Source organism: Notolepis coatsorum (assembly GCF_963971535.1).
Source record: "Notolepis coatsorum genome assembly, chromosome: 4".
NCBI lineage: Eukaryota > Metazoa > Chordata > Actinopteri > Aulopiformes > Paralepididae > Notolepis > Notolepis coatsorum.
The window spans coordinates 143,221,172-143,238,452 of NC_140168.1; the positions used below are offsets into that span (position 1 = coordinate 143,221,172).

The 17,281-nt window shown below is 45.1% G+C and overlaps 1 protein-coding gene across 1 annotated transcript in view; it reads left to right on the plus strand.

Moving 5' to 3' along the window:
- Positions 1-15,537: 15,537 nt before the first annotated feature.
- The window catches only part of LOC311226718 (uncharacterized protein), a gene marked incomplete at both ends in the record, with an annotated part of 32,008 nt that continues 30,264 nt past the window's right edge, over positions 15,538-17,281 (plus strand). The window contains one exon of the mRNA XM_084312130.1: positions 15,538-15,706. Within this exon, the coding sequence (XP_084168256.1) occupies positions 15,538-15,706 (169 nt within the window). The remainder of the gene's footprint in view (positions 15,707-17,281) is intronic.

The following is a 17,281-nucleotide window of genomic DNA, read 5'->3' on the forward strand; positions in this document are numbered from 1 at the left end:
GAAGCATTTCCACGACTTACATTTACATTTCACATTTAGTAATTTAGCTGAACGCTTTTATCCAAAGCGACTTACAGGTTCTGTACGACAAGTCAGCAGGAAGGGTACATGTCAGCTGAGTAACAATGTTCATCAAAGTGTTGAAACTTGAGTGCTGCAGTGTTGAGTGCATAGTAGTAGTAGAGACATGTTAGTATATTAGGAAGAGTGCATGATAGTAGAGGATAGTAAGAAGGTTAGTATTATAGGACAGCAAGAAGGTTAAAATATGCAAGAAACATTTGAACCTATAGCAATATTGTCAAAGTGTGAGGTCATGGGTTTAATGAAGGTTATGTAAATAACAAACGTAATAATTAATTTATAGACCCAATAGAAATTCCGACGTGTCAAGTGGGTGCGCTCTGCAGACTCATGATTACAGCACGCTGTGTAACTCAACACATCTTGACAGGCGATATGAGCGCACGCTGCCACATATATTATGTACGTGAAGATTGTGTGTGATGATTTAACAATGACAACTCAAGTCACTTTTAGATCCATTTACATTATATTAAAAAGGGCCACTTCACCTAAAAACAATGCTGATTTATTCTGCACATACTCTCACACACATTCAAAGACTTTAGACGGCTTAGCCAATTTTCATTTAGTTATCGAGAGTGAATGAGTTTGAATATGGCCCCCAGTGATGTCATTGGGGGCATTGAATCCTTGAATTACAGCTTAATGAGTTGATAAGGTAGCAGTCCCTATAAGACAAGGTATTGCTATTTTTTGGTGGTGGTGCTGTAATTAACACAACGCAAAAATTCAATGTCCCCGATGACATCACTGGTGACCATATTCAAACAAATGTACTCTCAATAACTGTCAAACTAAACAAATGTGTGCAAAACTGAGCCTTTGGATGTGTGTGAGATTATGTGTAAAATTAATCGACATTGTTTATTTTTGTAAAGTGCACCTTTACATATTTGATAAGATAGGATTTCTTTATTCAGTCTGTGAGGATGAGGCCAAGCGGTGGAAAAATATATTCTGAGAAAGGTTGTCATCACCCAGTGGTTGGTTTTTATTTTCTTGTTTCTTTCGTTCCCCAGTGGAAAAAAACAGACAAAACACATATTTAACATAATTAAATAAGAACAAGAATACAAAACTATTAAACTTCTCCTACAAACAAAATATCACTTTTCCCTCCCTGAGAGGAGCTTCTACCCAGGCTTTATCCTGGAAGCTCCTCCTACAGAGACAAACCAAAATGACAAACAATCAATTAAACAATTTATACAGATATTATTTTACAGATTATATAATTCTGTACAACATGGATACAGCACTCCATACTGACCTACCATTATTTATGAAACACTAAACAGTATAACTGTATATAAGTCTATTCCCTTCTATTATGAAGAACCCCCCTTTGTACCACACTTGGTACCTTCCGAATTTCCCCTCCAGAAAACGCTTTGGCCTCTCCCAGTTCTGGTTGGGCAGCCAGAGATTCTACCAGGAACCAAGTGTGAGCACAGACAAACAGGGTATTTGATCATTTAAATAAACATAACATGTTATTATTTAACAGAATGTGTTTTTGTCTTCTGTGCATGCGTTTTACTGATATACCTACATACAATATACAAACAATGCCAAAAACCTAAGCTAAATGTTTGGTAGTATGACCACATGTGGGGACCAGGGCTAGCTAAACCGTGTGTATACCAAACCAAGCCGCATTTCTCGGAGACGCTCTCTGATTGGCACTGACTGACGCTCTCTGATTGGCCACTGACGCGTTTGCCCAATCCGTGACGAGCTGTGTCTTTGCCCATTTCCACGTCAAACAGCCTGCAAACTACCTGGCGTTCTATCGCCATGCTCTAAGACAAACTCTAACCTTAACCAACTTCGAAGAGTGCCTAAGCTTAACCAGTGTAGAAACAGGCGTCGGCCAATCAGAGAGCATCTCCGAGAAATGCGGCTTGGTTTGGTATTCACGCAGCTAAACCAATTAAGACTATCAAGCAACCATTATAGGGCATGGGATAGCCGTGTGATTTTTTTACGCAGCCTCTGTGAGCGAAGACGCTCTTTGATTGCAGCGAAGAAGAAAAAGACGCTCTCCGATTGGCTAACCCTAACTAAGCATAACCACTTCGAAAGAGGGCCTAAGCATAACCACTTCGAAAGAGGGCCTAAGCATAACCACTTCGAAAGAGGGCCTAAGCATAACCACTTTGAAAGAATGCCTAAGCATAACCACTTCGAAAGAGGGCCTAAGCATAACCACTTCGAAAGAATGCCTAAGCTAACCACTTCGAAGCAGAGAATATATGTACAAGGTGGAAGAGACCCTTCGGAGCTAAACCAATCAGAGAGGGTATTTTCTTCTTCGCTCTACGCGGCCTAGCCAATCAGAGAGCGTCGTCGGAAACAGAGGCTACGGAAAAAAATCAAGCGGGATAGCCCCATGACACAGTCATAAATAACTACCCCAAGGCGTTGTGTTTATGGTTGTTGATGTTGGGAGGGGAAAGCCATGGTTGATAAAGTAACTATCAATATGTCAAGGTAAGACCATAACAGTATGGCCTGCTATCTCTTATATCTCCTGTTGTCATCCAGTTCCGCCCCCAACTGCTTCACTGTGATCGGTGATGAGTGTGACGTCTCTAAGGCTGGCTTCGGACATTAGTTAGGAGAACCCAGGTGAATCATTCCTGTGAGACTACTAATCGTGGAACGTGACAAATGAATGTATCGAACCCTCACACTGAAGAACCATATACGCGTATTCCCCATGTATTTGCACTTGTGAAGTTAATCTAAATCACTTGGGAATGTGAATGTGATATTACAAGAAACTACTCAACGTCGACTGTCTTTAATTATGAATGAACAGAACACTAACTTACCATCTTTAGATAATAAAGTACTCAACCTCTACTGTCTTTAACTATGAGTGAATAGAACATGCTTACCCTCTTTAGATAATGAGTGAACACAAAACGATAGGTTATGACTATAACCAAGTTCTGTGAATAGTGGTGACGCTCGGCATCACTCATGCACTATCCCCGCATGTGCACGCGCACTGAATAAAATTCCACAATGTACCTTTATCCCAGTATTCGTCTGACCACACCCCTCGTTAGCTTACCTTCATAAGCAGGTGTGTGGTTACCTGCTCTCCTCCTTCCCAAGCTTTCACCACAAGGTGAGATCAAGGGCTGCAGCGGCGTCGGATGCCGAGCGTCACCACTATTGACAGAACTTGGTTATAGTCATAACCTATCGTTCTGTATCATAGTGGATCCGCTCGGCATCACTCATGGACAAAGGGAGGCCGAGCGGAGCCACCGGCCGACAAATACACCCCGCTGAAAGCCCCCCACAACCATCAGAACACCCCCCCTATTAGAGGTTTCCCGGGAGGGCGACGGACCCGACCGTGCGAAGAGGCACTCAAGCAACTCAACGCACAGGGTGAGCAGACCGTGGCCTGACCCCACGACTACACACACGCACAACCCGCATGCCACCCGGGAACGAACGGAGGGAACAACCTCGTTACTGCCCCCAGAATCACGGGGTCAAGGGCAAACCCAACCCCGTGGCAAGGCCGTAGCAGCGGAGCACGAAGGAAGGCCCAGACCCACCAAAGGGACTGGACCCCCTGGAACGGGGGCCCGGAGAAGTCCATGATACCAGCATCAAGACCCCACCAGGTGGGCACTTAGTGACCCCGCCCCCCACATCGCCAGCGTATTCGGACAAAGGCCCCTCAGCCGAGCGGGCCCTGTCCCCCCAATAGTACACCGCCTGGCAGACTGACCCAGCAGAACAGGCAGTCAGCATGGCCGTAAGCACACAAAAAGGTTAACCAACGGAAGCAGGCAGCGCACCGGGGAAAACCAGGCAACAGGCTGTTAACCCGAGCCTGGAGACTGCGGACGAGACAGGCGCCAGAGGGGACAGCTGAACACAGCCGCCCCGGCGGAAGGGGCGCATGCTGGCGTTGTTGCATGACCAAGCCTCCATTTAAAAAAAACCCACCCAGAGGGGTTGAGGCAGAGAAGGCTGACACGATTGGCAGACATCATGAACGTGCAGGGGCACCCTCAACCGGTTAACCCGGGAGTTGACACTGCTCCAACACACCAGAGAACCAACCACCTAGTCGTTACCCTATGCGGTGGTTGGTCCCATAACCCCTCAGGAAAAAACTCCAAAACATACCTGCGGCACTACCGCAGTACCCGTGTTCCAGTTTCCAACAGGGTTATCCCGGGCCTACGGGTCAACGAAAACATTACTTCGGACCGGGCCCGGTGATACGGGGAGCACAGGGTCCCCCGAGGAGGTCAAAGACCACCCCAACAGGCCCCTCTTCGCCATGCATGAGAGAGGAGCGAAAAGAATGGAGAACCAGCCCCAAGCACACCGTACTTGGTATTCTCAGGCGGTCTCCCAACCAAGTACTAACCAGGACCAACCTGCGTAGCGGCCGAGATCTGACGAGATCGAGCGTGTACAGGTTGGCATGGCCGTAAGCCATTACGACAGTGCAGAGTAAAAAATGTACCCAACTAGGGTCTCCATAGCGCTTAACCCTGTGACACCCGGACCGACCTGGCATTTTTCCCCCTGAAAAAAGCCCAAGTCCCTCAGGGTACCAGAACAGCAGATCTGCATCCCCGGCGGACAACGGGTTTAACTGATCCGGACCAGCGTGACCAGAACCAGTCCCGTGCCCTAACCACGCTGACATGCCTACTCCAGGAGAAGGGGCAGATATGCGTGTTGATCTTAAACATGAAAAGAAGGCGCCACCCAGACGTTCGGGGCGAACCGCGCCTGGTGGCCCACCCCCAGGGCGTGAAACCCCTCTACATATGTTCAGATCCATTCCGTCATCATCCCCCAGATATGAACGAGAATCCGTCGATAACCAAAACAGATTGTCGGAAGAGGAAAAACCTCCATCCCAGTTGCTTTATAAAAACGCCGTTTTAACCTGAGAACACCCCGAGCTAGCACTATGCGTGCGTCGGGACACAACCACATCAATGAACAAGGCGCCCAGGGGAACGACAAGAGGGGTGTGATACTTCCTAACTCCAACTCTTTTTAATAGAAAAGAAGGAAGCACCAACAGTATTTATTCCAGTCTACACAGCCGGGGGTAAAAAAATTTCACATTTTTACATCCCACCACCCTCCCATAGGAAGGAGACGGAAATCCCCAGAGAGACTTCCCACGCGAGCTGTACAGATTGAAAAGAATATATTGCACCTTGAGCCATGTAAAAAATTGGTTTTAGGGCTCTCCGGGGAGGAGGCACTGAACCCAGAGTCGGCGCCAGAACCCATTTAATGGGGGGGGCATATGGTAATTTCGGGGGGGCATACATTCCCTAAATAAAATATAGGCTTCACGAATTTCCCGCAAACCAACACACATTTCAAAACATGAGTGCGCACACCCCTTCCTGACATAGAGCGACACGAGCGAGCGAGCGAGAAAAAGTTATTAAAATGTATTCGTTTCAATCCTGACCTGCCGCGAGCGACAGTGAACTAAACACTTTTTATTGGTCGAGAATCGCAGGCTGCTTTGCCCCTGTGTGCTTCCAACCCAGGTAACACACACACACAGACACACTCGGACACGTGCTGCGTCATATCAGGACAGTGTCGTGCGCGTTTTCGTCTCCAATTCGCTCGCTCTTTCTTTCTCACGTCACAAACACACTCGCGTCTTGCGCACACACACACACAAATTAAACAGTATGAAATATAATAATTGCCCATGACGTTTGGAGGGGCACAGTGCGCCATCTGGGGGGGCATGGCCCGCGAATGCCCCCCCCATGGCGCCGACACTGACTGAACCCATACACACTCAATAATCGAATTGAATCGAATACACACACAATAGAGTAGGACTCCTTCTTGAGGTTCCACTCACCTTGACAATCTGAGGAGGAGGCTCTGTACTCTGAAGGAGGCTCCCTCACATGGAAGGAGAGTCCCAACTCACAGAAGGCCCGAATAGGAGCTTCGTGAGGAGGAGCCCTGACCACCCCCCGAAACAGATCCATCACATGGACCTGAACAGCACACGGAAGTCCTACCAACAGAAACGCGCACAGTGAAGTACTCTATGGCGGGGGAATTTCTGCGGTGCACACGCCCAATATTCCAGGGCGTGGGACCAGGAAACTCCCTCTCTCCCCCCCCCCCCCCCCCTCACCCTGTAACATGCCGAACCGCAACGTGACAGGAACCTTGAAGGACAGGTGGGTTTACCCCTGACCAACAGAAAAAAGGGGGAGGATACGATGTAATGACAAAAAGAGAGTATGACACAGTCATAGTCAGCTCCATGAAGCGTCTAACAGCTTCACACAGCGCATGTGCTGCTGTGGCTGCTATCTGATTTTTACTAAGGAAAAAACACAGAATAGAGAGGGCTCTCCAAGAGCCCCGGTACCAAACTTACACATGTGCTTCTGTGGCCAGCCCAACCCAGTTGTAGGTCACATGACACACACAACCCATCATCACCTACAAAAAATGGCAAAAACACTCTACAGAGGAACGCCGTTTTTCATAATGAGAGAATACATAATTCTCGATTAGTATCGGCCACAGGCCTTGCTAAGCACACACGAAAAGCGACCAAACAATCTTTTCCTTTAGGAAAATAAAGTTCCTCAAGCAGTTTTAGCACAACCTCAGCAATCAAGCTAAGGGTTACATCGTATCCCTACCACACAGTGACACAATATAGTGTAACAACATGTCTGAGAGGAGGATGAAGAAGTCCCCAGGGAACCGGGGGGAAACACAACCCTCCTACTTTACCCTTAATACGGCCAGTTGAACAGGTAAACCTGTTAATATGTGAACACACTGTTCATTGTCATTACAGGCTGAGAAAAGAATCATTCTTTACTCATATGTCACTAAGCATAGCTTTATAGGTTAGTTTAACCCCCTTAGTTGTGAGTACACAGTACATAAACACACATGATGTTTCTCAACACAACAAACCAGATCATTTTCACATCTGTAACAAACAACCCGATTTGCATGGAGAAGCTAAATACCAGTGACAAGACAATTCACACATAACTCGCATCGTATCCTAAATGTAGTGCAGCAACACTCGTTTTGGAAAACATCGTTATTTACAAAACATTTAGAAGGGAAAGCAAGAAGAAGTGCTCAAGGTCTGGTCAGGACCTTGCCTACCTTGAGCGCAGATCAAGCGAAACTGCAGTCTCTAACAAGGCACCGTAGTAAACACAGCCATTCTGTGTTGTCGACCTGGGCAGTGTCGCCGCTCCATCCCGCCGCTACGGTTCCCCTTGTTGACGCAGTCCTTGCCGTCCTGGCTCAGGGCAGGTTCGACGAACATCCTCTGTCAAAGATGACGTCATAGTCAAGAGTGTTTAAAACATGTTATTTTTTTTTATTTTTTTTTTATCTTTTTCCCCCTCCATTTTCCTCAGATTTTCTCCCATCCCAATGTTAGTCGTATGCCAATTCCCAGTCCCTTCCTGGTCGCTGTGCACTTACCCCCCACAGTCAGATCATCTGGGAGAGTGGAGGCTACCACGTGCTTCCTCTGACACACGTCCAGCCAATCACCGCTTCTTTTCACCTGGCAGCGCGGATTCTCATCGAGAGGGCGTAGCGTGTGGGAGGATCACACTATCCCCCTCAAGTCCTATCCGCGCTTAGCAGGCGCCCCGACCGAACTGTAGGAGTCGCTGTTTACAACGACCCGGACCCACCCCGCCAGCTTCTCCCACCCTCTAATACAGCCAATTGTATTAGTGCAGACGGCCAGCCAAGCTGGTGACAACCCCGGAGCTGTGAGCTGGATTCGAACAGGCGAATCCAGCTCACAGCTCCGGGGTTGGTGACGAACGCAATCTCCGCTCGGCCACCTAACCGCCTGTTTAAAACATGTTATAATCAAAGCACGTTCAACAGTGTAGCATTAAGCTAACAGCCGCCCTCGGCCGATAGCAGCAAGCTAACGTTTCCTAGCCTAGCCTAGGTAGGCCACAACTAGCACGCAAGCTAACGTTTCCTAGCCTAGTTATCACAACAGGCTAGTGCCGCAGCTAACAGCTGACTGGCTAACAGTAGGCCACCACTAGCACGTAAGCTAAGCAGCTATCACCTGAACTTACATTTACATTTACATTTAGTCATTTAGCTGACGCTTTTATCCAAAGCGACTTACAAGTTCTGTACGACAAGCCATCAGGAAGGGCACAACTCTATCAGCTGAGTAACAATGTTCGCCAAAGTGTTGAGTGCTACAGTGTAGGTTAGTTTATTAGGACAAGTGCATGACAGTATGGTTAGTTAGGGTTAGATTTTTTTTTTTTTTTTTTTTTTTTTTTTTAATTCAGATAATGGTTGAAGAAGTGCGTCTTTAGTCGACGGCGAAAGATTGGACGTGTTTCGGCTGTCCTAACTGGGGTGGGTAGTTCATTCCACCATTGTGGGGCAAGGACTGAGAATAGGCGACTTCTCTTTGATGACCCTCCCGGAGCTTGGATAGGAGTAGGTCTGAGGCGGCCAGAAGAAGCAGAGCGTAGGGGTCTTGAGGGTGTGTAGTTAGAGACCATTGACCGGAGGTAGGCGGGAGCAGTTCCCTTTGCCGCACGGTATGCTAGGTCGAGGGCCTTGAAGCGGATTCGTGCAGCAATGGGGAGCCAGTGCAGGTCCCTAAGAAGTGGGGTGACATGGGCCGACTTCGGTAGGTTTGAGATCAGGCGGGCCGCTGCGTTCTGAATGAGTTGAAGAGGCTTAGTGGCAGTGGCCGGGAGGCCAGCGAGCAGTGCGTTGCAGTAGTCGAGGCGGGAGATGACTGTTGATTGGACGAGGAGTTGGGTGGATTCTTTTGTCAGGAAGGGGCGGATCCTTCTGACGTTGCTCAGGAGGAATCGGCAGGTTCTGGTTGTCGCTGCGATGTGAGCAGAGAAGTTCAACTGGTTGTCGAGGACAACACCAAGGTTCTTGGCGGTCGGGGACGCGGTCACAGCTGCATTCTCGACTGTGATGGAAAGGTCGGTCAGGGGGGAGGATTTGGCCGGCAGGTGGAGCAATTCTGTTTTGCTTAGGTTCAGTTTGAGGTGGTTGGTCGTCATCCAGGCGGAGATGTCGGACAGACAGGCCGAGATCCGCTCAGAGACGTGGATATCTGAGGGAGGGAAGGAGAGGAAGAGTTGAGTATCGTCGGCATAACAGTGGTAGGAGAAGCCATGAGACGTGATAATGTTACCCAGTGATTTAGTGTAGAGGGAGAAGAGAAGGGGTCCTAAAACCGAGCCCTGGGGGACACCCGTCCGCAGGGGGCGGGTGGCCGACAGGGTCCCTCTCCATGACACTTGGTAGGAGCGGTCATTGAGGTATGATGACAACCATGTCAGCGCAGAGCCAGCCACTCCCATTCCTGCGAGGGCCGCAAGGAGGATCTGGTGGTTGACTGTGTCGAAGGCTGCAGATAGATCTAGGAGAATCAGGACAGAGGAGAGGCCTTTCGCTTTTGCTAAGTGAAGTGCCTCTGTGACCGCAATGAGGGCTGTCTCTGTGGAGTGACCAGTTCTGAAGCCTGACTGATTAGGGTCTAGGAGGTCATTCTGTAAGAGATAAGCAGTAAGTTGGTTGGATACAGCACGTTCAAGTGTTTTAGAAAGGAAGGAGAGAAGAGAGACAGGACGGTAGTTGCCTATGACGGTAGGGTTCAGGGATGGTTTTTTTATGAGGGGCGTGACTCTGGCTTGTTTTAGGGAGGTGGGGACCACCCCCGAGTTGAGTGAGGAGTTGATGGTTGCAGTTAGGAATGGGAGGATGTCTGGTGCTATGGTCTGGAGGAGTGGGGAAGGTAGCCGGTCCAGCTGGCATGTAGTCGGACGGTTCGACGTTACCAGTGTCAGGGTCTCGGCTTCTGTAATGGGAGAGAAACTTGTACACAATGATATAACAATCACTCAGACAGGCCGCCGTTCTGAAACCCTCCTCACTGTTTAAGAGAGAAGAGAAACGAAATGTTAACACAGTTTTACAACGGTGATTTTACCAACACCCGGCGGGGCCAGCACAATTCCCATCTGGGCTGTAGCTGACTTGAACACAGATCTTCCACTAACGAACATCCATGCCCATATTTCCTTGTGAGGGAATACTCTCATTTGTATATGAAAGACGGGGCCTCACGGTGACAGAGAAACATCCACTCGTCCAGAAAACACAGGGATCACCAGTGTTACTGGTCGTGGCCCACTAGTTAACTATAATGGGCTTCAGACCAAGGTCCTCTGCCGTTGCCTAAGAGGCTTGAACAAAGGACCCTTAATCTGGGGCCGGTGTTCGTAAACATTGTCAGCTAGCCCCCATAGCACTAACAGAGTGGAGCTTGCAAGCAAAACATCACTCACCAACCTGGAACCCACCGCTCCTCACAACAGCGGCGCGTCCTACAGTCCAGCTGCCGCTGAAAGGTTTTACCGCAACCAGCCACAGCAAGGAACTGCAGTTGGGAGGCATGCAGCGGCGTGCTCCCAATACGAAAAGGTACGGTGGAGGATTTTTAGAATGATCATCATCTTCCAGACACTCCAGTACGAAGACAATATCGCCGTATTTTCTCGAATATAGTGAGAGAGAAAATAAAGATATGATGTCAACGCATCTCTTGTTTTCCAATTCTTCTCCTATCATCACATTACGTCAAGTGGGGATCTACCGAGGCACTTCCTTGTGGTGAAAGCGAGAAGGAGGAGAGCAGGTGACCACACACCTGCTTATGAAGGTAAGCTAACGAGGGGTGTGGTCAGACGAATACTGGGATAAAGGTACATTGTGGAATTTTATTCAGTGCGCGTGCACATGCGGGGATAGTGCATGAGTGATGCCGAGCGGATCCACTATGATACAGAACTCTAATTTACCGTCTTTAGATAATAAAGTACTCAAGCTCTACTATGAGTGAACAGAATACTTTAATCAGTCAGCATTCAGGACTGGTCACTCCACAGAGACAGCCCTCATAGCAGTCACAGAGGCTCTTCACTTAGCAAGAGCCAAGGGCCTCTCCTCTGTCCTGATTCTCCTGGACCTATCTGCAGCCTTCGACACAGTCAACCATCAGATCCTTCTCGCATCCCTCGCACGAGTGGTTGGCTCTGCACTGGCATGGGTGACATCCTACCTCGACGACCACTCCTACTAAGTATCATGGAGAGGGACCCTGTTGGCCCCCTGTCCCCTTCAGACGGGTGTCCCCCAGGGCCCGGTCCTTGAACCCCTCCTCTTCTCCACTCTACACCAAATCTCTGGGTAACATTAATGTCTCATGCCTTCTCGTATCATTGCTATGCAGACAATACTCAACTCTTCCTCTCCTTTCTTCTCTCAGATATCCATGTCTCTGAGTGGATCTCGGTCTGTCTGTCCGACATCTCTGCCTGTAAATGTAAATGTAACCTACCATCTTTAAATTAAGTACTCAACCTCTACTGTCTTTAACTATGAATGAACACAACACTCTAACTCACCATCTTTAGAAAATAGAGTACTCAACCTACTCCTGCCTTTAACTATGAGTGAACAACTTACCATCTTTAGATAACATTTGAAAACATTGTTCCTCTGAAAACCTTTTTTGATCCATAACGTTTGAGTCATACGTTTTTTTTTCTCTTCATGTGATATTGTCTTTTGCTAGACCCTACAGGAGTTTGGTTTACAAACATGTCACATTTTTCACCTCTTATCAGTTTGCAAGTGTGGTTATATACTGTAGTTAGTTACTGAAACTGTGTGAATATGGCACTGCCCCACCTAGAATATTTTTCACCAGCCGCCACTGCTGGGCAGGCTCAACACAGGGCATCTACTGTTTCTGTGGGTGATAGCTGTGTTAGTTTCTATACCCGTATCACTGTTATAAACATAACCGTTTTCATTCTGCCTCCATTGCAAAGCCTGCAACAGCTGCTGGGAATTCAGCAGGGTTTCAGATGCGATTCCTTTCCAGAAACCTTCCGCCGTTAATCTCCTGAGAGAGCCATAAAAGAGCAGTCCAAAGATCAGGAAAAGTAGAGGAGTACAAAAAGTGATTACACACAGCGCTACTTGTCCAAACCAGCCGATCAAACCACCAGACCAGACACCAGTCCTCCAGTCCACGGTAAGAGTATCATTTTCATCAAACGGCAGAACATTAGAATGATATTTTAATTTAATTTATTAAATTATTTCTGATAATGAATCAATGATGATGCTCCATAGAGCACCGCAATATAAATCATTTTGTAACTCTGTTGCGTTATCCTGACAAACTAAAGATGGAAATGTTTGTTAGACGTGTCGGATGACACTATACACATATCATATTTCATGTTGAATATTTTCCTGATGTATTTTCTTTCTCAATTAATTTGATGTCACTATACACTATTTAACCTAACATCTATTATTGTTTATTGTTGTTTATGCCTATTGGGTCTGTGTACTGTATTGTATGGATGTTACCCTCTTGACCTGTTAACAGAAAAAAAAATATATATAGCTATATATCTGTGGTTCAGGAGGTAGAGTGGTCGTCTGGTAATCTGAAGGTTCCCGGTTTGATTCCTGCTCTTCCCAGCAGTGTGTTGGAGTTTCCTTGAGCAAGACACTTAACCCTAACTGCTCCCAATGAGCAGGTTGGCACCTTGTATGGATGCCTCTGCCATCGGTGTGTGAATGCGTGAGTGAATGGGTGAATGTGAGGCATAGGTTGTAAAGCACTTTGGATAAAGCGTTATATGAATGCAGATCATTTACATATATCTTAATAAATACATATTTTCAATAATGTTTTTGTATATTTATAATTTTATAATTAACAATTATATTTTCAATATAATATATATATGGTCCATAGGTCATGAAAAATGTTTTAATTATGGGGAATGATGTTGGCTATTATTTATGGTTAAAACTATCATGATGCTTACGATTGAACAAATCTGTTGATAATTTAACTACTTTTCAGGTTATTATCTATATTTCATAATGCATGGTTGTTGTAGATTCTAATTCAAATTAGATGTAATTTTCCCTACAGCACCTAAATAACATTTCAGACTGCCATATCCATACAAAGACTAGACTAGGCAAAAAAAAAATCCATAATATCTGCACTTTAACAGCAAGTCTTGTTTCAGGATTACTTGCTTAAGGAACACTTTGTTCATCTTTTTCTCCCCACAGGAGTAAAAATGACTGACATTGAGATGAGTATTGTGCCTAAAACAATAAGTAAGTCTCACTTCTTCTCCACTACTGTACTCACTGTGTAGGACTTCATACTGTATACAATCTCTCATTCAAGGCACATGATTTAAGTATACCTACCTCATACTATAGTCTACCCATATAACTCTGTATGATAGCATTTACAATAGTGCTGTATATAAATTTATATTTACAGCATATATATATATATATATATATATATATCTGTCTGAATATGCCTGCATATAAACCTTTTATATACTTACTTATACACCTGCATATAACCCATATATATATATATATATATATATATATATATATATATATATATATATATATATATATATATGATACCATGTACAATAATGATTTATATACCTTATATATATTACATAATAATATATTTATTCTTACCATATATATATATCCACATCTGTCTGTGTATACCTGCATATAATCCTTTTTACATATCTGTAGATACTATATCTGTATTCAGGCTTTCATACTATATCTGTACATATCCCTTATCTACTCATACTAGTTACGCTGCTGGCCAGTATGACTTAGTTACTACCATAGTTTCTTTATACCTGTATCACTGCACATATTAATACTACAACTCTATACATACATCCGCACTATTACTCAGTAGTACTAATTTACATATTTTATACACAGTTTAATCACTTGTACATTGTATATTACTATTGCACTTTGCTGTTACATTTGCACTCTGGTTGGATGCCAAACTTATTTTTGTTGTACTGTACTTTGTATAATGACAATAAATTAAATCTAAACATGATTTAAGCATTTCTTTTTACAAGATCCTTTGTAATTATTTACACATTAGTACACATGTAGTGATTTACACATTGTTTCACTTATGACCGATGTTGAGTTAGCATGGAATTATTTTAAATCCACCTTCTTGGCTATATGTGACAAGCATGCTCTTTTTAGGACATCTAGGATAAGCGGTAAAGACAACCCCTGGTTTAATGATTCTATATCCTCTCTCATTCGACAGAGAGACACTGCCTGGGCTAAAGCAAATAAATCAAATATTCCATTAGATTGGAATCTGTATAGGACATTAAGAAACAAATGCACTAAGCTGACTAAAAACTCTAAATGTGCCTACTATCTTAATGCAATACATGACAACTTGAATAGCCCTGCAAAGTTTTGGAAACTTGTTAAATCCTCCTCAGGTTCTATCACTCCAAACAGCCTTCCTGATCTCTTAAGGGCAGGGCCGGACTGGGGAAAAAATTTATACCGGGAGATATAGCGCGAAATATAGCCCCAATCAGGCCACTTTTTAAGCGGGGGGTCTGGGGGTCCCCCACCAGGATTTTTTTTGTTACAAAGACTTAATTTCCTGCATTCTGGTGAATTTTAGTGCATGTGAATCACAAACTAATGAGCCAACAATTGCTTAGTACAATGTACTGTTATGGACCTCAAATAAAACTGTTGTGGCACTAGCAATGCTACTCTCTCCACCTTCAAAAAGAAAAAAGCAAGAGCACAACATATTTTTCTATTTACTATTATAATACAGTTAACCACTCTCTCCTGTAAGGGCCTTTCCTTTTCTTTGTTTTAGCCCTCTCTCCTCCACCCTTTCTCTTTCTTCCACTGTCCATCTTGACATCAACGTTAATTGACTTTCACTCTCTGATCTCTACCGAGTTCCTCACTACCAGGCTCATTGCCTGGCTGTTATTCTGCATCTGAGTGCCATCTGCCATTCCATTCGCCGCCTCCGCTGTCAATCAGTTGTATCGCCTGGTCCCGCCTCCACCAATCACAAGCGGCAGCACGGCTCCATTGTGTGTGTGTGTGTGTGTGATCCGCGTGATGGAGAGAGTCAGATAGTTCTCCAACTCTGTCGCAGACAGTGAAATCCTGGTTGTTCCCCACCCACCTAGGTTATCTAACTATCGCGCCGCGCCGCCGCCACAACTAGAAACAATGACCTGGCAAAAAAAAAAAAAAATTATAATAATATATATATATTTTTTTTGTTTATAATTTTTTTTTTATCTGTGCAGGCCAGGCCACCGGGAAAACTCCCGGTGCTCCCGATGGCCAGTCCGGGCCTGCTTAAGGGTAAATCAGAGTGAAATCAAGGGCAAAATGGATATTGCAGACAGCTTTAATAATCATTTTATTTCTGCTGGCTCAATCTTTGATTCTCGCAACTCAGGGATGATCGCTGCAGAAGGAGAGCCAGGTCCTCCGCCACTTGACCCTGATCAACTGTTCACCTTTGCCCCCATCTTGACCTCTCAGGTTCACAAAGCCTTAATGAGCCTAGATGTAAAGAAATCTTCAGGCCCAGACAAGATAGAGCCGTTCTTCTTCAAAGTTGCTGCAGGTCTGATTGCAGAACCCATAACCTCTATTTTGAATCTCAGTCTTTGTGCTGGTGAATTACCTAGCTCATGGAAGTCGGCCATGGTTCTCCCCTTGTTAAAGGGCGGAGACCCCTCTGACCTAAATAATTATCGCCCTATTTCCAGACTGTCTGTAATGGCCAAAGTCTTTGAATCTCTTGTAAACGAACAACTGAAAAAGTTTCTAACTGACCATAATATTCTTAACGAGTCTCAGTCAGGCTTCAGATCAGGCCATAGTACTACTTCAGCCACTATGCTAGTCTCAAATGACATACTTGAAGCACTAGACAAGAAAAAACACTGTGCAGCATTGTTTGTTGATCTGTCTAAAGCTTTTGATTCTGTGGATCATGCATTGCTACTACAGAGGCTTGGCTGCATAGGTCTTGTTAAAATGGCTTTGAGCTGGTTTAAAAACTATCTATCTGAAAGAACTCAGTGTGTTTCAGTAGAAGATTATACCTCAGCTGCTCTTACTGTAAACAAAGGTGTTCCACAAGGTTCTATTTTGGCCCCTGTCTTATTCTCCATCTTTATAAATGAACTAGGAAATGGGATAAACCCAGCACGTTTTCATTTATATGCCGATGATACAGTTGTTTACACAATGGCTTCCTCTTTAACTCAGGCCATAGAGCTTCTACAGGATGCTTTTAATACACTGCAACACTCCTTGCTAAGGCTAAGACTGGTCCTTAATGCAAAAAAGACCAAGTACATGACCTTCTCTCGCTCTTGAGCTAATACAGCTGTCCCTCCGATTCTGACACTGGAAGGGACATGCCTTGACAAAGTAACATCCTACAAATATCTGGGCATATGGATTGATGACAAGATGGCCTTTGATGTTCATATTGGGAACCTACTGAGAAAACTTAGACCTAAACTGGAATTTTTCTTCCGTCTAAAGAAATGTTTCCCGTCTGTAGCCAGGAAGAGAATTGTGCAGAGCTCCTTTCTGTCTGTATTAGACTATGGCGATGTGATCTATATGCATGCTCCTTCCTCCCTGCTTAAAAAGCTGGATTCTGCGTACCATACTGCCATACGTTTTGTAACAGGTGCAGGCTCTCGCACCCACCACTGCACTCTGTATCAGTCCTTAGGATGGTCCTCTCTGTACCAAAGAAGACAATCACACATGTTGATTTTTATCCTTAAGTCATTGCTAGGTAAGCTGCCCTTATATATCTCCAGACTTCTGTCCTTTTATACTTGCTTTTTTAATACCAGACGAGCAGCTAATGGGATGCTTTTAAATGTTCCTTTGATGCAGTCAGAGCTTGGTAAAGCTGCATTCTCCCACTATGCTCCCTTTTTATGGAATACGCTGCAAGTAAAACTTTGTCTAGAGACACTTCCTACTGTGAATGCTTCTAAAGGTATGCTACGATTAGCCCTTCACGAAACATGTAACTGTTTTACCTGATGCTATTGTTGATGTGATTATGCTCCTTGCCACTGCACAAATGACCTTCGTTTTATGTTGAAACTTGTTGTGTGCCGTGTTGGTCAGGACTCCCTGGAAGAAGAGATCTTGTATCTCAATTGTA